At 39.6% G+C, this 26,337-nt stretch overlaps 1 protein-coding gene across 4 annotated transcripts in view; it reads left to right on the top strand.

Annotated features, from left to right (window-relative positions):
• LOC109426120 (actin-binding Rho-activating protein) overlaps positions 1 to 26,337 on the top strand; it is a 55,564-nt gene that overhangs the window by 16,422 nt on the left and 12,805 nt on the right. Inside the window, exons 1-2 of one of the 4 annotated variants that reach the window (XM_029865991.2) lie at positions 5,412 to 5,864; positions 18,636 to 18,778. In XM_029865991.2, coding sequence (XP_029721851.1) covers positions 5,835 to 5,864; positions 18,636 to 18,778 — 173 coding nt within the window. In that variant the 5' untranslated portion in view covers positions 5,412 to 5,834. Of the gene's footprint in view, positions 1 to 5,411; positions 5,865 to 16,778; positions 18,551 to 18,635; positions 18,779 to 26,337 lie in introns of those variants that run through there. The other 3 variants (XM_029865979.2, XM_029865998.2, XM_019701553.3) reach the window with 3 other exon arrangements.

Below are 26,337 nucleotides of genomic sequence, written 5' to 3'. Positions count from 1 at the left end.
ATCCAGTTTGCATTAGTCCTCGAAGATAAAAGAAGCTGTGTATCAGTACTTTCCTTAAGAACCATCGCTCGAATGACATGTCGTAGGTATGCCTTTTTTTGGTTTGTCATCAGTTCTTTTGCTTTGCTAATCTTGATATTCATGCTCACGCCTGTCGAACTGCATCAACCGCAGTCGGGAAGTCAACTTCAGTTTATCTGCTCAATCAACCATGGAACCTTCGATCTTCACAGCTCCTTCTCCATCATACGGGACATCACTTTCCCCCTCTGAATCGCTTGTTTGATCTTCATTGTACTTAGTATTTGATATCTTGATATCCAATTCGTAGAGATTTCCTCTCAGCAATGCTGTTGTTATCACAATGTTGTCTTTTATCAACACAGCTACACTTCTCTCAAATATTATGGTATCGTCACCCATCGCCAAACGTTGATCACCAGCCCGATCCGCTGCTGATTCCGTGCTGAAACTCTTCTTCGCAATCATTTTTCATGTGGCTGGCCTTTCGTTCCACACTTGTTGCATCGTCCGCTGAACTTCGTCTGCTTGATCGTCGCTTTTTCTCCAGAAAACACCACGTTGATGACGCTCCTATTTGTTTCATCTTCTCCGCAAGCAGCCGCTGCTTCCCTTGGTTTAGCGTTATGTCATCCTCTCCTCTCCCAGCGTTCCGCGACCGACTGCTTGGCAACAGCAACCGGTAGTTGGCGGATCACGTCTTCAAATGCCACCAGGTTTTCACGCGTCGACGATCCTTCCTTCATCTTCAAACGGAGTCAACTGTCGTCGGGCAAGGTTCTGCGTTCCCAAGGAGTTCTTAGCAAACGTGTTTTGCAGGCTTGTTCACACATCTTCTTACCAGCGGTTGACATCTTCTCCCGTATAACTTTGAGACACTCTTCAGCGAGGTATTCGATCGGCAAGGATTTTGCCTTCTTATCCGCCTTTGCAAATTTGACCAAATAAAACTCAAGTTTTATTTATTTATAGTGCAATATAGTCCCAATTCAGTTGGTTTTAAGGTTGATTTACTTTTATGGGCAGACATATTTGAGGCGATAACGCATAGATTAAAAAATGAAATGATTTTAAATATTGGCCTCAAATGCGAATCCTGAAAACTAGCAACACGGACAAACCAACAACAAACAACTGTAGATAACAGATGTTTATGCTAGTACAAATTTTTCGCAGAATCCTGTGTAAATGTTCAAAACGATATACGTTGGCTCACTACCGCCATCTACTCAACTGATTGCGACATTACATCTAACTTGAGTGCAAGAATAGTTCAAAATTCCACTTTCATTCAAGATCGAATACAATCTTTAATGTAAAATTGCGTAGTGCATGCAATCTTGAAAGCGATCATTGACTATCGATCACTGCGCCATCTCTAAATGATTGCCACATGAGTTTCAGCTGCTCGATACATACAAAATGGCTGTTGAGCATTTTTACACACATTGCCAATATAAGCATAAACGTCTGTTATATGTGGCAACACTTTTCTGTTACATAATGAAATGACGAAAAGTAGGCTTTTATGGTACCCCTATTACTTGAGGTAAACTTGCCTATTTTGATTGAGTAATATAGTAATTTGACGATTATAAGAACCATAAGTGTAATGTCTTGTGTCTGGTGAATGTCGCGTCGTGTTTGTTCTTACGTTAGCACCAAGTACTGCGGTCGTTTGCTCGTTGCAACATGTTCACAGCGGAGGCCATTCACTAATGGGCCTTTTCATTTGACATCTTAAATCAGATGATTTCTAGGGCCTTTGACAGTTCTCCTATGAAAATTACAGTTTAGCGTTTGCGCTTTTTTTCGGCAGTTGTGAACAGTGGCTTACACGGACCCTTGCACGGACCTGTTAGCTGAAAAGGCCTATTGCAATGTTTGACGCTAAAGAGTGAATCGAAATGCACTGACAGCATATATGCTGACAGCATATGGCTGAGGCTGACAGCACGAATTTGCCAATTCAAGCCTAAAGTGCCCCACACAATGCATACACTGCGAATCCACCATTACCCTCTTAGGAGTAAAAAGTACCCTCTTTTTGCTTATCTATGAAGCTGTCAAAATAAAGAGTACTTGTCAAATTTAAAAAATGGGTAATTTTTGCCCTTCCTAAGCTTCTGACCAGATACTCTTTGATGGGTGAAAATCTCCTTGAACATTTCCGCGAAGTATCCGTACAAGATTCATGTTGGTGATTTTTCATGCTCTTCGATGCTGCTCAACGATTTATGCAGGTAAAGTGGAACAAAATATTAATTATTCTCGGAAATGATGACTGATTGGTCAACTCTATGTTTTTAGGATGCCTGTGTTTTTTAGAACAAATTCCAGAGCTCCACCGGGATGGAAGTTGCTGGGAGCACAAACGCCATTGACAGACGGCCAGGATACTGATACTGGCAAAATATACAACAACAATAGATTAGGAATTAAATAAACAAATAAATTAGTTTAAATAATTATAAACGATAATTTTATTATTTGTATAGTATTTTTTGGTGGTTTTAAAAGTTCAAATTTTAATAAGTCCATAAAAATGGGGAAACAGGGTGAATTTTACTCATTTCGAAGTTTTAAATCGTTCCATAAAAAAGGGTAAAAATCACTCGTTCATTTGACGTACAAGCGGTTTACCCTTTAAAGAGTACAGGCCGTTTACTCTTTTTATGAGTTCACCTAGTTACTCTCGAAATGGGTGAAAAAGTACTCTTTAAAGAGTACTTCAGTTTCACAGTGTACGTTTGCGTGTGCGTGACAGTAGTTTGACATATTTCCCATGGGAAAACTGTCAGAAAAACGCAAACCTCGACGGAACGGACGCTATGTGTTCCAGGCTTAACTTAAACAAACACCGTAGGGAAGAAATCCACTCCGTCATATGCGCTAATTCCCGTCACTTACGAGTTGGAAGCATTTTTCGTTTTGCGTACGACGAAGGCAACCGCACCATAACAGCAACTAGCTGATTCAATGGTTGAACCAACTTTCAACACCCCACAAAAGCTCTAAAGCACTTCAAAGTTGGATTTCATTGCTGAAAAATGCAGCAAAAGCTGTTCAATCATTCAAATAAATCACTTTCTTTGCGTCGGTAAAATGTAAACAACAAGCTGTCTCCGTCTAAGGAGGATGCAAGCTAATGTGTGCGTACCTGCATACGAAACATTGTATTTCTCAACCACAAAGAATGATTTCTTAGTTGCACTGATATGACGTATTACGATCAAATCAAAATGTTTAACCTTCCTATGTACCATAGTGTCACCACAGACAAACAGACGTTTTTCGATTCAAATCATAGTCACGGAAACATTCGCCCAATGCTAAAATGACTATGTTTGGCTGACCACTAACTAGGTGGCGGTAGTGAGCAAACGTCAAACTCGAACAAAAACGATGGGAGCGCCACGGTTGGGCAGTTGGCCAACTATCCAATTTTGAAAAAGATCGTTAAATCGGTGTACGATGGGAATTATCAGAGTGTTACGTCTGTTTGTCTGTGGTGTCACGTAGAAGGTGTGCCGGGAATTGGGTTCTTTAGGGGTGTTCAGATTATTGCATAATCGGAATCTCCGTCCAACAATTAGTCGAAATCCAAAATTTCATAATTTTTGGTGCCCGGGAACTATTTTTAAAATGCATTTAAAGTTTGTATGGGGAAAATTTTTTGTTCGGGGAGAACTGTCACTTTATCGATTGAACTGTCATTCTATCCACGGAAATTAAAACTGTTTAGTTTATTTAACCATCAAAACAAAGGCATTGGAACGCAATAAAATCACCTTATATTCAGAAAAATGAGCTCTTTCGATTAGGCTAAAGAAAATGACAATATTTAATTCACTAAACAACCCAATTGAATTCAGGTAGTGCCACAGGGTAGACATGGACTAGACAGAAACCGTATTCGTGGGACAATTATTCAATCTTATTATCAAATTGGTCATGAGAAATTAGGCGAGGTGCAAGAATAAACTAGATCATTATTGTTCGGCGCTTAGTTGGACGGAAATTAGATAAAAACACCTAGGGGGATTAGGGACATAATGGACACCCCTGTTTTTGCCGAAACCGTTGACTTTTATGTAAAACTTTCAATGCATAAGTGTAAAAGTATTAAAGTATCATTTATATTCCTCCAAAATAATCAAAATATCATAGAAATTGAAGTATGTTTTCATATGGTGAAATTATTATAATTTCAAAGCAGCAGCAAATAAGGTATTACGAGTGTTTGAGTGTGTTCACATAAAAACAAGTGAATTGTTAGCTTATCTACATGTATTCGCAGATTTAGCAATGGATTAGGTAATATATTTTTGATCAGAACTTACTCAAAATAGCAATTTCAATGTGGTAGTCGATTCGGGGCGAAATGAACACTGGCAATTATAAATGGATGTACGCGCGTTGCATACTGTTAGGCGTTTTAGAGAGTTTGAAAAAAATCAATCCGATTATTTTAGCCTAGAATTTATTCAATTAACTTTGATGTTATGTAAATTCGTCTATGATGGAGTATTATATCAGTGGTATTGAACTCCGTAGGCAAATTACTTAACTGGTCGATATTACCAAAGATACAACATAAAATATGCAGGTGTGTCCATTTCGCCCCGTACCTTTCCTGCCAGCCCCAAAAACATACGGTTTACAATTTATTATTTCTTCACAATCAAGACATTCTACCTGCAGTAATTGATTGAAATACATAGAAAACTAAGCCAACTGATGATATGTTAAGTTTTTGTCTGTTATACAGGCCTAACTCATTTGCTTAGGGTGTCCATTATGCCCCTAAACTATCTATGTAACGAAATTCATGAACGGAGCAAGTCGATGTTGAAGTTCGCTGTTCCCATGGCAACTCATACATTGAACTTTTCCTAAAATTGTACGAAAAATACACAGCTGGTAACCTTATTTGCTGTTTTGTTTTGATTATGCGTTCCGTTCCATGAGCAGAATGACGTTTGAATCATTTTTTCGAACGAATCTTGCCTTCTTTGTGTCATTGAAAGAATTCATCGTTTAGAGCCATAGACATGAATGTCTATTGACAATTTTAGTGTACCGTCTACCCCCGTTGGTTTGACCTCATCTTATCTGAACACTTTTTAATTTGACCCCCTCTAATCTGCACCTCGTTCAAACTAAAAATGGTTCAAACGTCATTCTGCTCATGGGACGGGGTGAAACGGAACGCAGAATCAAAACAAAACAGCAAAAAGGGTTACCATCAGTGTGTTTTTCGATGCCCACAGGGTTACTAGAAGTTAAAATGTGTTAAAATGAACCCCGTTGGTTTGCATGAGGTGTCGTTCAAACCAACGGGGGTAGACGGTAGCAACTTTTAAACACATTGTGTCACGACAAAATATCGTCCAAATGCGTAACCGTTGATTGGCACAACGTCTCACTCTTTGAGTGAAAAAATAGAAATCCCTTGGAAAAAGAACGCCCCTACCGTCGTCGCCCACACATAACTGCCAAACAAAGCGAAGCGCCGTCGATCGTGTATTCGTTCGTGTCACGATAAACGAAAGGGAAGAAAGAAACGTCGCAATACCTTCGAACCGCAGCAGCAGACACGCGCTCTAAGGTTCCGCGCCAATGGCCGTGAAAATCACGTCCTACAGTCCCTACAGTCTGGTGATCGGTCGGTCGATCAGTACCTTGTGAACCGTTTGACAGAACAGAAACCGCCGCAACTCTCCGCCTTCCAACGGTTCTAGAAAAAACGGTTGACGGTTGATTTTCCTCCGTGTTGTGGTTGATCAGTTTTGCGGTGACGTTTTGGAGCCATGTCGTCCCAGCCAGATCCATCAGAGCAGGTCAGTCGAACTCGAACACGGCATTTAATTAGCAAATGTCAAAATTGCGGCCCAATTTTGCACGTGGTGACGGCGTACCGCCCTAATTAGGCAATGTTGCGCCGCCATGTAACAGCAATCATCATCATCATTAATCGCCAGGGTGTCAAAATTGCGACGCGAAAAACAAACGCGCAAATGTCAATACTCATCAAGCAGTGAGTGAATTAGCGTGCGGGCATGGTGCGGTGGTTGTGCGATAATTGCGCGGCGATTACAAACAAGAAAGGGGCGGCCAAAATTTGCACGAAATTCTTTCGCCGCCGCCCACCACGGGCGATCGGCGATCGCAGCCGCAGCCTACTGACCCATCGATGTGGACGATGAGATTGCGTGCCGGTTGATGCCGGCCAGGGAATTCTTTCGTGCCGCTCGGGTGAGGGATCGGCATGGCATGCTTGGATCGCCACCCCGCGCGTTGCGTAAAGCACGCCCAAAACAAGCCGCCCCGCGTTTCGCGCCGCGCGGCATGCAAAAGAAAGGGGCGTCAAGGCGTGAAGGCGATAGGATAGCCGCTGCGATTTGTTCATCACCGATGCAGGTTGAAGACATCGCGTGGTGGTGCAGCACCACTGTAACATTGTAAAGATGGATTAGCGTGAAATGCGGTGATTTTTGGCAGCGGCTTGCATCACCTTGCAACGAAGGGGCTGCGCGGCGGCTTCCTGGGTGCGATAAGACGCGCGCGCTGCTTCTCCAACCGAGAGAGATCAATAAACCCTGCAATTTGCTCAGCTTGAATAACCCACATTTGTGCGCAATGGGGGATCATCGAAGTGTACTCAGCCGTGTGCGCGGCTGCACAGCACAGCTGTTCTGCTATTTATTATGTGGTGATGGCGTCCTCCGCGGCATTGAAGAAGGTCGCGACGCTAGCGGGCGGCGGCTCGTAAATCAGCTTCGCGTCGCTGACCGCCTAGTCCGATTCGAGGCGGCGAACGAGGCAAATTTCGGAGCAGTACAGTTCAGAAAACGCGGAATTGCCATGCGAATTTTGATAATTTTGAAACGGCCGCCTTCTTTGACACGAAGAACGGCGTCTGTCATTCGAAGGGCGGCTCATTAGAACCAAAAGCCATTGTACGATTCTTCAAACAGTTCCGCATGATGGCGTCCAATTCGACGTAATCGGTCCATTCATCCGGATGCCATTTAAAAGCTAGGCGCAACCAGAAGAAGGATTGACTATGGTGATCACGCTAGCTGTTCCTGATCGCCGGCCGCCCTGAACGTGTGCAGGCAGGCAGGCAGATGCTTGGCATGCAATCAAAACATTCACAAGCATCACACATTCCGAAGCGGGCGCGTCGGTCGCGGATTATATTTAGAACGCCCCTAACGACGATTACGAGAAGCAGCGGCTGGCGATCGACGCGAGTGGATAATCGTCTGACGGTGAATGAGCGGAGCGCGGCCAACTACCTGAGAAGACGCGGCGGGACTTTCCGAATTGGTGAATTAAATCTGGAGCTCGATTTGAATAGGTCGTATGTGCTTTTGTCGATTAAAAATTCGATCAGTTGGATTCGCTTATTATAGCGAGAACCGTTGAAATTGAACAAAGTTGATACATACAGCAGAATCCTCACAAAACAGGCTTTCTGTTCCATCATCAAAAGATTGCAAAATATCTGTCATATTGCTACAATGACTAAAATAAACTGATCGATTTTTATATCGACAAAAGCACATACGACCTATTCAAATCGAGCTCCAGAAATGTAACCTTGAAGTTTGTTGGCTGCGGTGTAACAAGCTTTGATCGGTCTTCTACAACGAGAAATGTCATTTCGAAAACAACAAAATTGAGGAGCCAATTTCTTCAATAAATTTAACAATTAACCTGTGAATTAATGATTGTTGAGTAAAACCAATGTTCTCTCTTGATATTTTTCAAAGTTGTAAACGAATGCTTATTTTCCATTTACTTTGAAGAAACTTAATTCTTCTAAATTATCCTAACGTTACAATCGAACGTAATGGATTGTAGCGAGCTTTAATCGATGTGCAACAAGAGAACACATTGTAATTGGGCGCCAATTTCATTGATTTTTCTCACTCATTTTGGGTAAATTCAATGTTCTCTCTCAATGTTTTCTGGTGTAATGACAGGCATCAAGCTTTAATCAGCTTCCAAGCAGATTTTTCAGCCGTCCAAGGAACTCGTTTTCCAAGGTTTTTTTTTAAACAAGGCACCAATTTCTCAAACATACATTCAGGGAAATCCAAACTTCACCATTTTAGCTGTCTAATCAAAAGGTCACTGGTCCAAAGTAGCGACCCAATGATCTCTCTCTCTCTCTCTCTGAGTCATGCCACTTGTCGGATGCTTTTAGCATAACCCCAAAACCAAAGGCACGTGCGATCGATCGATGACCTAACCTGATACTCAGCCTGCTGCGATCCACAGCAGCTCATCGGTCGATCGCATCGCAGCAGTAGCAGCTGCTGTTGCAGCTCATCAGGCAGCACTATTGTATTGTTGTTCAAGTGCGAAAAGTAGGTGAAGCTTGAACTAATGCCTGGTTTAGACTGTTCAATTGAAACGAGCATGTGAGTTGCAAACTTCTCAAACATGTTCAATCCGATGGAATGACGTGTTTATACTGAGCAAATGACTTGGGTGTCCACTTGCATACCCTTGAATGCATCTCAATTGAAGCAAGTGTTTACATTGTTCAACTCGTGCGGTGCGTAAGCAAACTGAATTGAATTCAGCTCATTTGACAGATGATTGAATTCAACTCACATGAATCGAGTGTTCAGACGGGGCAAGTGAAATGATTTCGTTTGACTTGAACAAAAAAGTTGAACATGTTCAACTTTCGTTCAAGTCAAGTCAGTTGCTCAACTGAGATGAACGGTGGTGTTTACACGTTCAATTCGCATTCAATTGGGCATTTTCCATTGACTTGAATCAAGTCACTTGCTCCATGTAAACCAGGCATAAGTGTCTTGGCGCTGTGGCGATGGACGACGGCGACGATGGGGGGCGCATAATGCGCGCAGGAGAAAAGAAACCGTCGCGTCGTCGGCTGCTTGGATGTGTGAGGACTGTGGAAGCATCATCGTCGCCTGACTGTTCACTGTTCGGCGCATGAATATGACTTACTCAGTCCTCATCATGGGTTGATGGATTGATAGTTAGAGGCACATTCACCCTGCGGCAGTTTGGCGGCAGTCGATGAATGAATTATCGACCGCCGTCGCAACAGGCTGCTTAATCGTTTCAATTATGCTTTGTGTTGATGGAAATTTTCGATTTATTTAGTACTTCGCGATAATCGACAATTATTAGTGTTAGGTTGCTTTGATTGATCGTTCGATACTCAGCTCAGTGACGAGTTATTGAGAAACCAGGATTTTATTGTCCATAGCCAGATCCAAGGCTATATTCAATGCAAATTTGCAGCCTGATCCTAAACCTGATTTGAAAGCAGATTTAAAGCTGATTTAAAGCTAGATCTAAGGCCTGATTACAACCTGGTCACCGTATACAAAACTAGATCTATTTAATTTTCCAGATTTAAAGTCAAAGCTAACCAAGAAGCCAACATAAGATCCAAAGCCAAATGCAAAGTCAGAATCAGATCTAAAATTAGCTCCAAAACCAGAACCAAAACCAGATATAGGGTGTCCCAGAAAGTATGGGCACAACTTTGCAGCTCTGTCATTTGGAAATGGATGCATAAACAAACTTTATTTTCACACATATCCTACCTTAATATATTAACATCAAATGCCAATTATTGAAATTTGCATTTTACACTTCGTTTGGATGCGGTGGAGCATTCCCTAAAAGACCTTTTAGAGCTTCTGCACAAATTGCTATATTTTTCAATAACATCGCATACCAAATTGTTTTCTACGCATGAAATTAAGCTCGATAAAAATTACAAAAAATATATCCGTGTATTTCTACATGCGTATCTATTATACAACCCTTAGTTTGAAATAAAAATATATATTTTTGAACCAAAAAAATCAATTCAAAGACCAAAATCGATTTTTATGAAAACCTGTTTTTCTAACAGTTGAAAACAAGCTTCTAAATATATATCACAGCACGCAGAAAATTACAATTTAATTTTACTATTAGTGAAATAAATGCTTCAGCTCTATGAGGTGTAAATAAAATTATTTTTATTTTCGTTAAAACATGTTTTAAAATTCGAATATATGTGGGCATGTCTTATCCAAAAATAGAAAAGGCGAATTTGTCAGTTTTCTCAAAATTTTAAAATATCCGTACGCACAGGAAAATATGTTTTTTATAGAAAATTCAAATCAACCATCTGAGGAAACATGTTTTCGAATATATCATGCGAAAAAAGTTCGAAAAAATTGTTTTGAATTTGGGTATTTGGCAAAATTGTGAAAAAGTAGTTTGTGCAGAAGTTTTGAAAGCTGTTTTTCCATTTTAAACATTCTGCATACAAAAGCCCTTTTTAATGTACAAACTCTTTACAGGTATCAATGAAAATACTTTGAATAAAAATACAAAAATATAAAAATTGTCGTTTGCTTAGAAAATGATTGTATTTTCGCTATACAAAGTTGTGCCCATACTTTCTGGGACACCCTATAGGAAACCATACCGAAAGTTAGCTTTAAATCTCGTTTTGGATTTAGATCTAAATTTCGATCAAGCTTTGAATCCAGATTTAAAACGATATCCACAAATAGATCTAAGGTAGATCCAAATCCAAATCCAAAGCTGACCCAAAACCAAAATCAAAGCTAAGCCCAAAACCAGAACTATATACAAAATTTGATCCAAAACCAGATTTAAAACCGTATCCAAAGCTTTTAATTTAGTTTGATTTAGTTAATTAGTTAATTTGATCCAAAACCGTATTCCAAGCTTTTAATTAAGATTTGGATTAGATTTGTATTTGAATTTGGATCAAGACTTGGATCTAGATTTGGATCCAGGTTTAAAACGATATCGACAAATAGTTCTGAAGCTAGATCCAAAGTTAGATCCAAAACCATAACTAAAGCTAAGTAAAAAATCCAAACAAGATCCAAAATGTGATCCAAAACCAGATTCCAAAGGTATCCAAAGGTTTAAATCGTATCCAAAGGTTTAAATTAAGTTTTGGATTTGAATTTGGATTCAGGTTTGAAATGATATCCACAAATAGATCTAAAGCTAGATCCAAATCCAAATCTAAAGCTAGATCTAAAATCAGAACCAAAACTAAGTCCAAAACCAGAACTAGATCCAAAATATGTCCAAAAACCAGATTTAAAACCGTATCCAAAGCTTTTAATTTAGTTTTGTATCTAGCTATTGATTCGATTTGGATCTGGTTTTTGACCTTCCTTTGGGTCTAGCTGTATTAAATTTGGCTTTAGATTAAGTTTTTTATCTATCTTTTGATTTGGTTTTGGATGACAAATAATTTCCAAAACATTATCAGCAGCCAGATCCAGAGCTAGATCTAAAACCAGATCCAAAACTACCTTTTTCCTTTTCGAAATCTTTCTGGTTCCAAAATCCAATTAAGATCCAAAACCAGATTGGAAACCACTTCCAAAGCTACCTTTCAATCTAGTTTTGGATCTGATTTTGGATTTGGTTTTGAATCAGGTTTTGGATCTAAATTTGAATCGTCACCAGCCAGATCTGAAGCTGAATTCAAAATGATATCCACAACTAGATCTAAAGCTAGATCCAAAACCAGAACCAAAACTACTAGATCCAAAGTTTGATCCAAAACCAGATTTAAAACCGTATCCAAAGTTAGCTTCTAATCTAGTTTTTTGAATCTGAATTTGGATCAAGCTTTGGATGCTGCTTTAGATTTGATTTTGGATTAGGTTTTGGATCTAGCTTTAGATCTGATTTTGGCTCTGACTAGATCAGATAAATCCAAAACATGATCAAAAGCCAGATTCAAAGGTAGATCATATGCTAGATCTAAAATTAGATCCAAAGTAACCTTTTTCCTTTTCGAAATCTTTCTAGTTCCAAAATTAGATCCAAATAAGATCCAAAACCAGATTGGAAACCACTTCCAAAGCTACCTTTCAATCTAGTTTTGGATCTGATTTTGGATTTGGTTTTGAATCTGGTTTTGGATCTAAATTTGAATCGTCGCGTCACTGCTGGCTAGTGACGCGACGATTCAAATTTAGATCCAAAACCTAGATTCAAAATGATATCCACAACTAGGTTCTAAAGCTAGATCCAAAACCAGAACCAAAACTACTAGATCCAAAACCAGATTTAAAACCAAATCCAAAGTTAGCTTCTAATCTAGTTTTTTGGATCTGAATTTGCTTTGGAGTCAAGCTTTGGATCCTGCTTTGGATTTGACTTTGGATTAGGTTTTGGATCTCGCATTAAATCTGGTATTGGTTTTGATTTGGTTTCGAATCTGATTTTGGATCTGGCTTTGGATTTGTTTTTTATCTTACTTTAGATCTGATTTTGGATCTGACTAGATCAGAAGATAAGTCCAAAACATTATAAGAAGCCAGATCCAAAGCTAGATCTAAAACCAGATCCAAAACTAACGTTTTCCATTTCGGAATCCTTCTGGCTCCAAAATTAGATTCAAATAAGATCCAAAACCAGATTTAAAACCACTTCCAAAGCTACCTTTTAATCTAGTTTTGGATCCAACTTTGGATTCGGTTTTGAATCTGGTTTTGGATCTAAATTTGAATCATCACCAGCCAGATCCGAAGCTAGATTTAAAATGATATGCACAACGAGAGCTGAAGCTAGATCAAATCAGGACCAAAGCTACTAAATCCAAAATAAGATCCAAAACCAGATTTAAAACCGTTTCCAAAGTTAGTTTTCAATCTAGTTTTGGATCTAGATTTGAATTTGATTAGGATCTAAATTTCGATCATGCTTTGGATATGACTTAGGTTTTGGATCTAGCTTTGAATCTGGTTTTGGTTTGGTTTCGAATGTGATTTTGGATCTGGCGTTAGATTTGGATTTGATCTAACTTTAGATCAGGAAATAGATCCAAAACATTATCAGAAGCAAGATCCAAAGATAGATCATAAGCTAGATCTGAAACCAGATCCAAAGCTACCTTTTTCCTTTTCAAAATATTTCTGGTTTCAAAGTTAGATCCAAAACCAGATTTACACCACTTCCAAAGCTACCTTTTAATCTAGTTTCGGATCTAACTTTAGATTTGGTCTTGAATCTGGTTTTGGATCTAAATTTGAATCTGGTTTTGGATCTGATTTTGGATCTGATTCTGGTTTTGAAATTAATTTTTGATGAAGCTTTGGGCTTTCCTTTGGATCTAGCTGTGGATATAGTTTGAATCTAGCATTAGATCTAGCTAGCTTCAGGTTCGGTTTTGGGTCTAGATTATCTGGTTTTAGATGAAGCGTTGGCACAAATAAGATCTAATGCTAGATCGGAAAGTAGATCCAAATCCATATGCAAAACAAGATCCAAAATCGATTCCAAAGTCCAATTCAGAATCAACGCTAGATTTAAAGCCAATCAGATCCAAAACCAAATCTAAAGTCTCAGATTCAAAACAACATCCAGCTTGATGAATTCAAATCAAAATCCAAATCCAATCCAAATCCAATCCAAATCCAATCCAAATCCAATCCAAATCCAATCCAAATCCAATCCAAATCCAATCCAAATCCAATCCAAATCCAATCCAAATCCAATCCAAATCCAATCCAAATCCAATCCAAATCCAATCCAAATCCAATCCAAATCCAATCCAAATCCAATCCAAATCCAATCCAAATCCAATCCAAATCCAATCCAAATCCAATCCAAATCCAGTTCAAATCCAAATCCAATCCGAATCCAATCCAAATCCATTCCAAATCCAATCCAAATCCAATCCAAATCCAATCCAAATCCAATCCAAATCCAATCCAAATCCAATCCAAATCCAATCCAAATCCAATCCAAATCCAATCCAAATCCAATCCAAATCCAATCCAAATCCAATCCAAATCCAATCCAAATCCAATCCAAATCCAATCCAAATCCAATCCAAATCCAATCCAAATCCAATCCAAATCCAATCCAAATCCAATCCAAATCCAATCCAAATCCAATCCAAATCCAATCCAAATCCAATCCAAATCCAATCCAAATCCAATCCAAATCCAATCCAAATCCAATCCAAATCCAATCCAAATCCAATCCAAATCCAATCCAAATCCAATCCAAATCCAATCCAAATCCAATCCAAATCCAATCCAAATCCAATCCAAATCCAATCCAAATCCAATCCAAATCTAATCCAATTCAATCCAAATCCAAATCCAATCCAAATCCAATCCAAATTCAATCCAAATCTAATCCAAATCCAATCCAAATCCAATCCAAATCCAATTCAAATCCAATCCAAATCCAATCCAAATCCAATCCAAATCCAATCCAAATCCAATCCAAATCCAAATGCAATCCAAATCCAATCCAAATCCAATCCAAATCCAATCCAAATCCAATCCAAATCCAATCCAAATCCAATCCAAATCCAATCCAAATCCAATCCAAATCCAATCCAAATCCAATCCAAATCCAATCCAAATCCAATCCAAATCCAATCCAAATCCAATCCAAATCCAATCCAAATCCAATCCAAATCCAATCCAAATCCAATCCAAATCCAATCCAAATCCAATCCAAATCCAATCTAAATCCAATCCAAATCCAATCCAATCCAAATCCAAACCCAAATCCAAATCCAAACCCAAATCCAAATCCAAATCCAAATCCAATCCAAATCCAATTCCAATCCAATGCAAATCTAATCCAAATCCAATCCAAATCCAATCCAAATCCAACTCAAATCCAATTCAAATTAAATTCCAATCCAATCCCAATCCAATCCAAATCGAATCCAAATCCAATCCAAATCCAATCCAATCCAAACCCTTCCCAAATCTAATCCAATGTCACTCTAAAGCAGATCCAAAACAAATCTAAATCCAATTGAAATAGAATACAAATCTAATCAAAATCCAAATTCCCATAAAAATCCCAATTGTTTTACTCCTGTCACGTGACTATCATCCAACTGTCATCGAAATTAGTTTCAATTTTAAATAATATCACCGAACGATCGATCTCGGACCAAATCGTCCGAAATGTCGGCCGAAGATGGCGATCGCCATCAACCAGGTTACTTCGATCCGGCAGAAGAAAACACTAAAAAACACCGCTCGCGAAATTGACCATTGAAAAATATCAACAAACAGTTAACGCCTGATGCCACAGATCGATCGTGGTCTGATTGCCGCCGCGTTTTTTGCCGACAAACCACAACTCTGATGATGATCGACACAATTACGGCGGAAATTAGCGCGGTAGTTGACGTGAAGGAAAAAAGAGCCGACATTGGCAAAAAACTGGACTCTCGTTTATTCGATTTTTTTTTCGATCGCTCAATTGCAGCAGAAGAGCAGATGCCACTCATTCGATTTGCTTCGAGGCGTTAATCGCAAATCACAGTAACCCAGTTGATCGGTGATCGGGTGTAACATTTGACAGTTGCGCGCGAAGCGGGGCGGGGCGTAGCGCCCAATGCGTGATCACGTTTCACCCGCCGCAGCAGCTGAGCTGTCACCATGGTTACAACAGTGCGCACGCGGTAAATCAACGCTGTTTCGTAATTGCGCATCGTCGATGCGCACTGGATTATCTTTCCATAAGTTGCGGTTGTTGGTTGATGCATCATTGCCCGCGCGCAGTTTCGGCGTGGGTCTCATCACGCGTGGTAATTGTTTACACGTGGAGGTTGCTAGCGATGGCCGACACGTGCGCATTGATGAGAGAGATTGATTGCGCAAACCCAGCCCTGCTGAAGTGTGGGCAGGGGTGGGTACAAAGTTAACCTTTCACTACTGACTGACAGACGCGGGTCAGAAAAAGCAAGCGGTGGTGCACTAAACGCACCGTTTTAGGGTGTCTTAAAAAGGAGATCTCCACCACTAATCTTGATTGTTGTTAGCTCATCGCGTGAAAGGAGATTATAAATGATTAAATTTGACGAGCTGTAAAACCTCAATCAATCTTCAACGACGCAAGAAGGATGCTTTCTCCTGCAATTACTCGCATTTTTACCCGGGCGAGTACAATAACATGCTCCGAAAGTTGGACCGCGGCGGGTTAGATAATTTCGGCCGCCATGAGTTCCGTCAGTAGTGGGACGACACCTGGTGGGCTTATCTAACCTCCGACGGTGCGATGCAACCAATGCCGGCAGATGGTCGCGAGTTAGGGCCCTCCGGTAATAGCTATCGAACCAAATCCACAACCGTCTGAAATTGGTAGTAAGTGCCAGCCGACTTCCAATCAAAATCCGTGCCAAGTCAGCCGTGGAATTTGACGCTAGCCGCCTGTCATTGGCCGCCGCCACGCCGCGTTGCGCCGCCGCAACTGTCATTGTTTTCCGCTTCACACGCTGGCTGGCTTGCTTTGATGATGAGCGGTTGCGATGCGACCGTTTATTCGGATTGATCAGTTTCGCCACGTCGTGACACCTCAGCGTCATCTTTCCTAAACAATGGCGCCTCCCACGCGCGCGCCTATCGTTGGCCGCTTAATTGCAAACGTTTAATTGATAAATCAAAACAACAACAACAGAAGCGCCAAGGCGAGCAAAGGCAATGCAAAACGTGGAGAATGTAGAAATTGCACCAACTGTCATGTCTGTCAGCGGCCACTGAATGACTGGAGCCGCATCTTCGCGCATTATGTAAATTTTTGACACGAAGTGAGTCGCCGCCCGCATCGTGCGAATTCCCACGGCGGCCAAATGGTTCCCAGCCAGTCAGCGCTGCGTAGCAGGCGGTGGGCGTGGATGAAGGCGGCATATCTCGATATCGAAATCACGCGTCTTTACTCGTTATGGCGAAGATGCAAGATAGCCCGCTCCCGCTCGAGGTACTTTCGCTTTCGCAAAGCCTACTTGCACTTTTGCGAAGCGGCTTTCAATTGCGCACGCAGCGCCGCGTGGGTTGCTTCGTTCGATCGATTTACACATACGCGCATACTTTGTTGCTAATGAGGCGAGGGTGCTCCGCGCTTTATTGAGGTAAGAATTTGTTTGGAAAAATAAGGAATTGGCTCAGGAATTTCGTCTGATTGGCAGGTATCTCCGACCTGAGATGCACCCTGCTAATTGCAGAACGGGCGTTGGTGGTGCATGCGAAGTTTCGCACTGGAGTGGAACGATCGATGCGATGCGATACGATCGATCGATTCCGATTGGTTCTGACCTGACCGCCTTTTAATTACCATTGGCTGATAAAACCACCGGTCAGCTGAAGAGCGGTAGTTTGTTGTGATTCGGAAGTTGTAGCGTAAACATCGCGTTAGTTTTTGGATACGGAGTTCCTTAAATCGAAATCGATATCTAGCTGAAGGAGGGAGTTGAGGAAAACCAGCATGGGTGGAATCGTTTCGCGAGTGTTCCGTGGTCATCCGGACTCACAGTGCGGCAAATGTCAGCGCGCCTGCTGCGTCTGCCTGGATACGAGTATGGAGTTGACGCAGCGGCGGCTGATGCGGTTAGAGGCACGGGAGCGGCGGCGGAGTCTGGCTCTAAATCTAGGACTGGGTTTGACCGACGACGAAGAAGAAGAGGAGATCGCCCTGCAAGAAGCGGCAGCTCGAGCTTTGCGGCGTCAACTGACGATCAGAAGAAGTCGTCTTCCAACTGTGAGGAGACGCCAGCAGCAGCAACCGCAACAACAACAACAACAGCAGCAGCAGCAGCAACAACAACAGCAGGAAGAACCCGAAGAAGAACAGGGTGAACAAGAGCAACAGCCGCAGCGACAACCAGCAGCTCGACGACGCCAACAACAGCCGCAGCAGCCTCAGCAACAGGAGCAGGAGGAAGAGCAGCAGCAACCAGCGCAACCGAGAAGACGTCCAGCGCAAAGACGCCGCCAGCAGGCTCAACCCGAAGAGGAAGAGGAGGAGCCGGAACCGCAGCAACCGCCACGTCGACAGCAAGGAGGTCGTAGAGCTCAGAATCAAGGCGGTCAGAATGAAGAGGAAGGAGAGGAGCAGGAGGAAGAACAGCCACCTAGACGACGTCAGCCAAATCGGCAACGAACGCAACGTCGACAGAACCGCCCTCAGCCAGAAGAAGAAGAGGAGGAGGAAGAGGAAGAAGAACCCGAACCACCTCGCCGTCGAAGGACTCAGCGACGACAACAACGGCGCCAAGAAGAGGAAGAAGAGGAACCCAGCGAAGAGGAATCAAGGCGTCCACTGCGTCGTCCTTCGCAGCGCCGCCAGAGACGAGAACGTCGACGGGACGAATCCTCCGAAGATTCCGCACTGGAAGATGAGCTTCGGGAACGCCGTGAACTGCGCAGGGTTCAGCGCGTGCGCGACGAAATCGAAAGAACTCTTCGTCTGAAGGAGAACATCTGCCGCCAAGAGTCCTTCCATTGTCATCCTCCGCCACCGCCGCCGCCAGTAGCCGTCCACCCGCAGCCACGTGAACAGGAACCTCCGGTCGCTCGTGGTCCGAACGTCCGTCGAATGGTCGCTTGTTACGAACTGATGCGTTCCGACGTCAGCGAGTGCGAATCGCAGTCCATGCAGAATCTGATGAATCGCGTTGACAGCCACCCCATGCGCGACTCGCTCCGTCTTCGGAAAGAACGTTGCTGTAATGATCACGATTCCTTTAAATTTCCCATGATATTCCGAACAAAACCTTCAACTAATCATAATTCTTTCTCTTTCTCCCGCAGGACTCGCCCCTATCGTCCAAGGTCGCCCTATTCAACAATGTCACCAAAACCCATATGCTGTCGCAATCAGTGAACCCCTTCTCAGAATCCCAAGGCGAACGCGGCATGCAGAGACTGAAGATCAGCAAAGAGGAATACGGCAGGTAGGTTCGGTTCGAGTTCTGACCTTTCCCACGGTCGACGACGTGTGCGGTTGATGACCAACTGACCAACTAACCAAGCCTCGCTTTCACTCTCTGTATCTACATATTCTCCCTCTCTCTCCGTCTGTCTGTTTCTCATTCAAACACGCACAAACAAACCTCGTACTCGTACTAACGCGCTTGACTAACCCCGTCCGTCCGCCGAAGAAGAAATCGCACGCGAGGCCATAGATGGAAGAACCCGCCGATCAAAGGCGGCTGACGGCTGGCATCGATGAGGAACTTCTAGCGCCGTCGCCGCCCATGGCCTACTGGTCCAGTATGTATCGTAGTAGCAGACCGTGGCGCCATGCCGTAGTCAGTCAGTGCATCGTTGCCCAGTAACCTCGCTCTGCAAACAATGCTTGCTCGATCGAGTGAACGTCTGGCCGCCTCTGCCTTCAATGCATCTAATTATCGGAGCTTCTTCGCGCTTTTTTTTATGAGCTTCTTACCATCTACCTACAGTAATTAATCGCAACCGCAAACCGAATCGCATCGGTTTGGAAAGAATTTTCCATTGGATATTGATAGCCCCCCGTCCGTATTATCTAAATCAGTTAGTCACGTTAGTTACATGTTAGCAAACAAACAACGTATAGGTGGGCGCAGTCACGCAGGGAAAGAACGCTTGAAATCCGCAGTATTTTAGTTGCACTTCTCTGACATACGAGAACTGTCAAACTGAACTTCTACTACAGCTAGTCACAAAACAGCACTAAATGAGTAGTTTTCTTCCCCGTTTCCGCGCGCTTGTTCTGTTTTTTAGAATTAATGTTCGTATTATTCAGTGTATTTCTGTACATATAGTCTTGTAACCAACTAGATGTGTAATAAAATATAACCCTAGTTCGATAAGCTGAAATTGTTGTTTTGTTTTTCTGTTTACTGATCATTCCTAACGCTTCAAAGTCGCAAGTACGAATCTGAGCCAAAGAAGCGACAAAAAACAAAAACCACTTTATTAGGAAGACTAGGAACTAGGATCAATGAAGCGAACTTTTCATGCGTTTGCCGCATGTAAACGAAGGCGTCACCGTTTATGGACATTAGCGTTGTGACAGCAGTGGAGTTATGTCAAACACCCAAGTCCACGGTGGCGCCATCTATTCGCGGTCGTTTTAATTATTTGAGTGGTCCATTGCTGTGTCAATTTTGGATTCCTTCGGCAATATACTTGAGAATTCCTTGTGCATTTGTTCCTTTGGAAAATCTTTCAGCAATTCCTTTTTTTTCCTATTTTTAATTTCTATTCAAAAAATTCTTAGGAAATGACTTTTCTGGAAATTCCTTGGGTTATTGGTTTGCAAATTTCTCAGGCAGTGTTTAAAGTAATTTCTTTAACGTAGTTCTCGGGATTTCCTTCGATAATCTCTTCGTAAATTCTTTTGGCCATTCTTTTGAAAATTTCCCAGACAATTTCTTTGGAAATCGTGAATTTCCTATCGGAGTTGATGAAGGAATTTCAGATTAGGAATTAAAAAAAAATGGAATATTAAGTATTTAAGAATAATAAGAATTAAAATAAAAATTACGATTTTTCTTATTTCAAGAGTTTAAACAATTTGAAGAATTTAAAGCATTTGAAGAATTTAAAGAATCGAAAGAATTTAAACAATTTAAAGCATTTGAAAAATTTAAAGAATTTAACCGTTATGTGTCCGACAAATTTCTTGCTTTTTTCTACACCGTGCTTTTCAAATGGGCGCTGCTGGGTACCCGGGTACCCTGTCGGCCACATAAGGGTTAAACAATTTAAAGTATTTAAAGAATTTAAAGAATTTAAAGAATTTAAAGAATTTAAAGAATTAAAAGAATTTAAAGAATTTAAAGCATTTAAAGAATTTAAAGAATTTAAAGAATTTAAAGAATTTAAAGAATTTAAAGAATTTAAAGAATTTAAAGAATTTAAAGAATTTAAAGAATTTAAAGAATTTAAAGAATTTAAAGAATTTAAAGAATTTAAAGAATTTAAAGAATTTAAAGAATTTAAAGAATTTAAAGAATTTAAAGAATTTAAAGAATTTAAAGAATTTAAAGAATTTAAAGAATTTAAAGAATTTAAAGAATTTAAAGAATTTAAAGAATTTAAAGAATTTAAAGAATTTAAAGAATTTAAAGAATTTAAAGAATTTAAAGAATTTAAAGAATTTAAAGAATTTAAAGAATTTAAAGAATTTAAAGAATTTAAAGAATTTAAAGAATTTAAAGAATTTAAAGAATTTAAAGAATTTAAAGAATTTAAAGAATTTAAAGAATTTAAAGAATTTAAAGAATTTAAAGAATTTAAAGAATTTAAAGAATTTAAAGAATTTAAAGAATTTAAAGAATTTAAAGAATTTAAAGAATTTAAAGAATTTAAAGAATTTAAAGAATTAAAAGAATTTAAAGAATTTAAAGAATTTAAAGAATTTAAAGAATTCAAAGAATTTAAAGAATTTAACGAATTTAAAGAATTTAAAGAATTTAAAGAATTTAAAGAATTTAAAGAATTTAAAGAATTTAAAGAATTTAAAGAATTTAGAGAATTTAAAGAATTTAAAGAATTTAAAGAATTTAAAGAATTTAAAGAATTTAAAGAATTTAAAGAATTTAAACAAATTAAAAAAATAAAGAATTTAGAGAATTTAAAGAATTAAAAGAAATGAAAGAATTAAAAACATTAAAAGAATTTAAAGAACTTAAAGAATTTAAAGAATTTAAAGATTTCAAAGAATTCAAAGAATTTAAAGAATTAAAAGAATTGAAAGAATTAAAAGCATTAAAAGAATTTAAAGAACTTGAAGAATTTAGAGAGTTTAAAGAATTCAGAGAATTTAAAGAATTGAAAGAATTTAAAGAATTTAAAGAAATTGAAGTATTTGAAGAATTAAAAGAATTTGAAGAATTTAAAGAATTTAAACAATTTAAAGAATTTAAAGAATTTAAAAAATTTAAAAAATTTAAAGAATTTGAAGAATTTAAAAAAAAAATAGAATTTATAAAATTTTAAGAATTTTAAAAAAATTAGGAATTTTAAGAAATTTAAGTATTTTAAGAAGTTTAGGAAATTAAAGAATTTCAAGACTCTTTCCTGAAATTATTTGAAAGACTTCTCCAGGATTTCTTCAAAGAATTCAAGGAATTACTGGTAGATTTGCTTGAAGAATCCTTGGAAGCGTTCCCGTAAAATTTATAAGTGTAATCTAAACTTCAATTTGTTTAAAATGAATCGTTGGATGAATTTGTGGAGCAATCTCTGGAGTAATATTTGGACAAAAATTGAGAAATTCTTTGGGAGAAATTCTTGGAGAAAATACTGGAAAAGTTCTAAAAGAATTGATTCTACTAAATTACCATAATATTCTTCTGATAATTGTTTGGAAGAACCTTTGGAAGAATTCCAGCAGAAGTCCATTGGAAGAAGATTCCGATAAAATTGGACAAAATCCTGAAGAAATCCTCAAAGAAATTCATGCAGGAGGCCATGGCAGGAGAAATCTGTGGAGGAATTTCTGAGGAAATCCAAGTAATTACTGGAGAAATTTGTGTGTTTTATTCTAGGTGGATTTTTTTTTGTAAATTTCCTATTTCAATCCATTGAAGATTTTTTTGGAAAAAATTATCCTGGAGGAAATCATCAATATTCTGAAAGAATGCACGGAGATAATTGTTTGGAGCGGCTCCTAAAAAATCGCCTTGAGCATTTCTTGAAAGATATACAAAAATGTATAGGATTAACTCCTAGAAGAATCACTGAAAGAACTCCTGGAGGGATAGCTTGAAAAACTTGCAAAAAATTCTGAAGGAGTTAGTTGGAATGGTGTCCGGCCATTTGGCCGAATGCCGTTTGGCCGAATGCCGTTTGGCCGAACGCCATTTGGCCGAATGCCATCTGGCCGAAAGGGTCGTTTGGCCGAATGCCGTTTGGCCGAATCTTGATCAAAAGAATTCAGAGGAAGTTTTTGACATTCTAACTGCCAATATAATTATCAGAAGTATTTCCTTCTTTTTATCATAGGCTATTCTTTCTAGTTTTAATATTCAGGGATTAGTTGGCGTTAGACGGGCTTGGTGGTCTAGTGGCTACCGCTTCTGATTTATATGCAGAAGGTCCTGGGTTCAATCCCTGGCCTGTCCCTTTCCTCCTACTTTGTATCTTTCTATATACTTTCTCTCTGCTCTCTACATATACAACTCATGTGTATTAACATGTTCATAGCCGTCGCTAGAACAGAAACGGGTTCAAAAAGCCGTTTCCCTTCCTTTCAAAACTTTCACAGCACAGTGTCACAATCCTATTAGAAAACGCCTACAAGTTATGCAATCAAGCGAGCTGTGCCGCACATCTTCAAAATAATAAAAACACACAATTCTATCACCTTCCTCTGGTATCCACACACCAATGTGTGAACCTTCTGCCAACCAATTCCCACCAACACTCCAACATCCGCATGAATTTGTGCTGGCGCAGAGGTATATTCGGCCAGATGTGGATACAAACGATTGCAATCATCACTTCCTTACCCCTTCCCCACATTGACCTGCAACCTGACGTGGCAGGCGCCATTGTCGCCTAAAAATAGAAGATCACTAATGCTCACACACTGAAGATGCCTGCTAGTCCCCGGCAGTTATCTCATTGGTCCTTGTGTGAGTGTAGCTGGTCTGGCGATACTGGAGTAGCATCCACGGGCGGTCAATCAAGCTCAAGCTCAAGCTCAAGCTCAGGGATTAGTTGGCGTTGAAACTGTCAATATATCATCGAAGATTTTTCCTTCTTTGAATCATAGGCTGTTCTTTCGAGGTATACTGGGACGGGGAACAGTGGTATGGTCACTTGATTTCATCATTCATTTTTCGGCCAAACGGCATACGGCCAAATGGCATTCGGCCAAATGACCCTTTCGGCCAAATGGCGTTCGGCCAAACGGCATTCGGCCAAATGGCGTTCGGCCAAATGACCCGGAACCAGGATTAACTCCTAGAAGAATCATTGAAAGAACTCCTGGAGGGATAGCTTGAAAAACTTGCAAAAAATTCTGAAGGAGTTAGTTGGAATAATGTCTGGCGAACTCCTGAGCAAGTTTCTGGGGATAACTCCTAAAAGCTCCTAAAAGAATCGAGGAAGACCTTTCGTGGGAACTTCTAAATAAATTGCAGGAGGAACATCACGAAGAAATTCTGGAAACTTCTGGAAGAATTTAAAAAAATCTTGAAAAAAATCCCCACAGGAGATCTCGAAACAAATATCTGAAGAATTACTAGGAGAATTGCTGGAAGAATTATCAGAATCACTTTTGGAAGAACTTTACGTAAAGCTTCCAGGTCAACACTTCAAGATATGTACTTCCGGAAAATCTGTCGGTGAAACAATTGGAAGAATACACGAAGGTACTTGTGGAAACATTCCCCGGAGAATTTATGAAATAGTTATAGAAAAAACTATTGGAAAATATTCATAAAAAATACTTCTGGAATAAATCTCTGACGAATTTTGACTAAATTTATGCCAGAAAGAAATTCCGGGAATTTTTTGGGAAGTTTTTGATAAATTTCCCGATAAGCTTCTAAAAAATTCTCGGTTCTACATTCTAAAAAATCTTAGAGAAAATTTTGGAAGAATTGCCGGCAGTACCATCCCGAATCTTTTGGAAAACATACAGAGAAACATTTGGAAGAACTCGCGGAGGAACTTTATGAAGAACTCCCGAAGGAATTTCAAAAAACAAATTACGCGTCAAAACTATCAGAGGTGCTCTTTTAAAATAATTTAAAAACAAAAATTCTGGAGAAAAAAATTGCCAAGAAACTTTTGAGAGTAGCTCCAATTCAGTATCTCAGAGCAACTCCTGGAAGAATGTCCACAGTAGCGCTCTGAAGAATTTTCAAACAAACTCCTGGGCGAATGCTACAACTCTTTCTGGAAGAATTTTAGGAGGAACTTCTGAAAGAAATCCCGTAAACTTTTGGGAGAATCCCCCGTAGAACTTCTAGAATAATTGTCGGAAATTTCATGAGTTATTCGTTTTCAAATTTATCGAACAGTTCTTTCAAAATTTCTTCCACATTTTCTTCACATTAACGCAGTGTTCGGGAATACCTTCAGCAATATCTTCGTAAATTTTTTTGGACATTTTTTTTTTTAAGATTTTTCAGACATTTTTTTGAAATTCTTTAAATTTAAATCTGAATTTTTCAAGGAATTTTCGGTTGTCAGCAGAACTTCTAAAAGAATTTTAAGAGGAATTGCCAAATGAATTTCTGAAAGAATTCAAAAGGCGCATTTCAAAGAAATTCTCAAAGAAATGTCTGAAGGAATTTTCTAAAATTGTGAATTTTTCAAAGATTGTAAATTTTTTTAAAGAATTGCCGAATGAGATGTCCAAAAAAAACTTAATTGCAAAAGAAATTTCCAAACAAATTGCCAAATGAATTCCTGGTCTACTTTGAAAATAACCGAGGTCATTCGTTTGAAAATTTCACAGGCAATTCTTTTAGGAATTCCTTACACAATTTTTCAGCATCGGAATTGCTGAAGGAAATGTCGATTAATGGAGAATTGCCAAATGAATTTCCCAATGAATTCCAAAGGCGAATTTCCAAGGTATTCTCAAAGGAAATTCCGAAGAAAATTAAAAAAAAACTGCTTAAGAATTTTCGAAAGGAATTTTAAAATCTAAGAAATTTCCAAAGGAGTTCCGAGGAGATTCCCAAATACAGTGGGATTCCGTTTTTGGCATGCTCCATTTTTAGCATGTTCCGTTTTTGGCACCCCCCGAATTTGGCAACAAAGGATTCCGTTTTTGGCAACATTTTTAAACCTAATAAAAATATAGCAAATATCGATAAATAATTCTTCGAATGTACAACTTGTATTATATCAATAAGAAATAATAACGACTTTATGCTATTCCGGCATTTGAATAAAGGAACCAGCCCATTTATGTTTGCCACTCATATCCTAAATACGTGATGTATGGGTCCATATATCATTTTATATTATGTCCAACTGTTTATTGTGTGCAGGGTGCACAAAACCGTTTAGATCTTTCTTCTTTGGCATAACGTCCCAACTAGGACAAAGCCTACTTCTCAGCTTAGCGTTCTATGATCACTTCCACAGATATTAATGTATATCGTGCGACAGGCACGAAGATACTCTATGCCTAAAAAAGCTAAGGTAATTTCCTTTACAAAATGTTCCTAGACCCACCGGGAATTGAACCCTCAGCATGGCCATTGGCCATGGTGAATATTCACAACTTTTAAGCTGTGGCTTCTATGTTCAAAGTATGTTTTTGAAATTCACTGCCTCACACATTTGTAGTCAGTCATTTGTCCACTAGGACTAGAACGTGAGCTGTTGGATGATATTTTTTCTTACACTATTAGCTTCGATACTGCTTTCTTTTCTACTTTTGACAACGGTAGAACGATGAGCACGCTGTATTTTTGTTCATATTGTTGTCAATATTGGTTGTCAGTCCAGTAGACAGTGATGTAGTCCAGGAGCGCACAGTGGGACGAAATCAAAAAAA

This window comes from Aedes albopictus, chromosome 3, assembly GCF_035046485.1.
Source record: "Aedes albopictus strain Foshan chromosome 3, AalbF5, whole genome shotgun sequence".
NCBI classification, from domain to species: Eukaryota; Metazoa; Arthropoda; class Insecta; order Diptera; family Culicidae; genus Aedes; species Aedes albopictus.
This window is presented reverse-complemented; position numbering and strand designations above follow the sequence as displayed.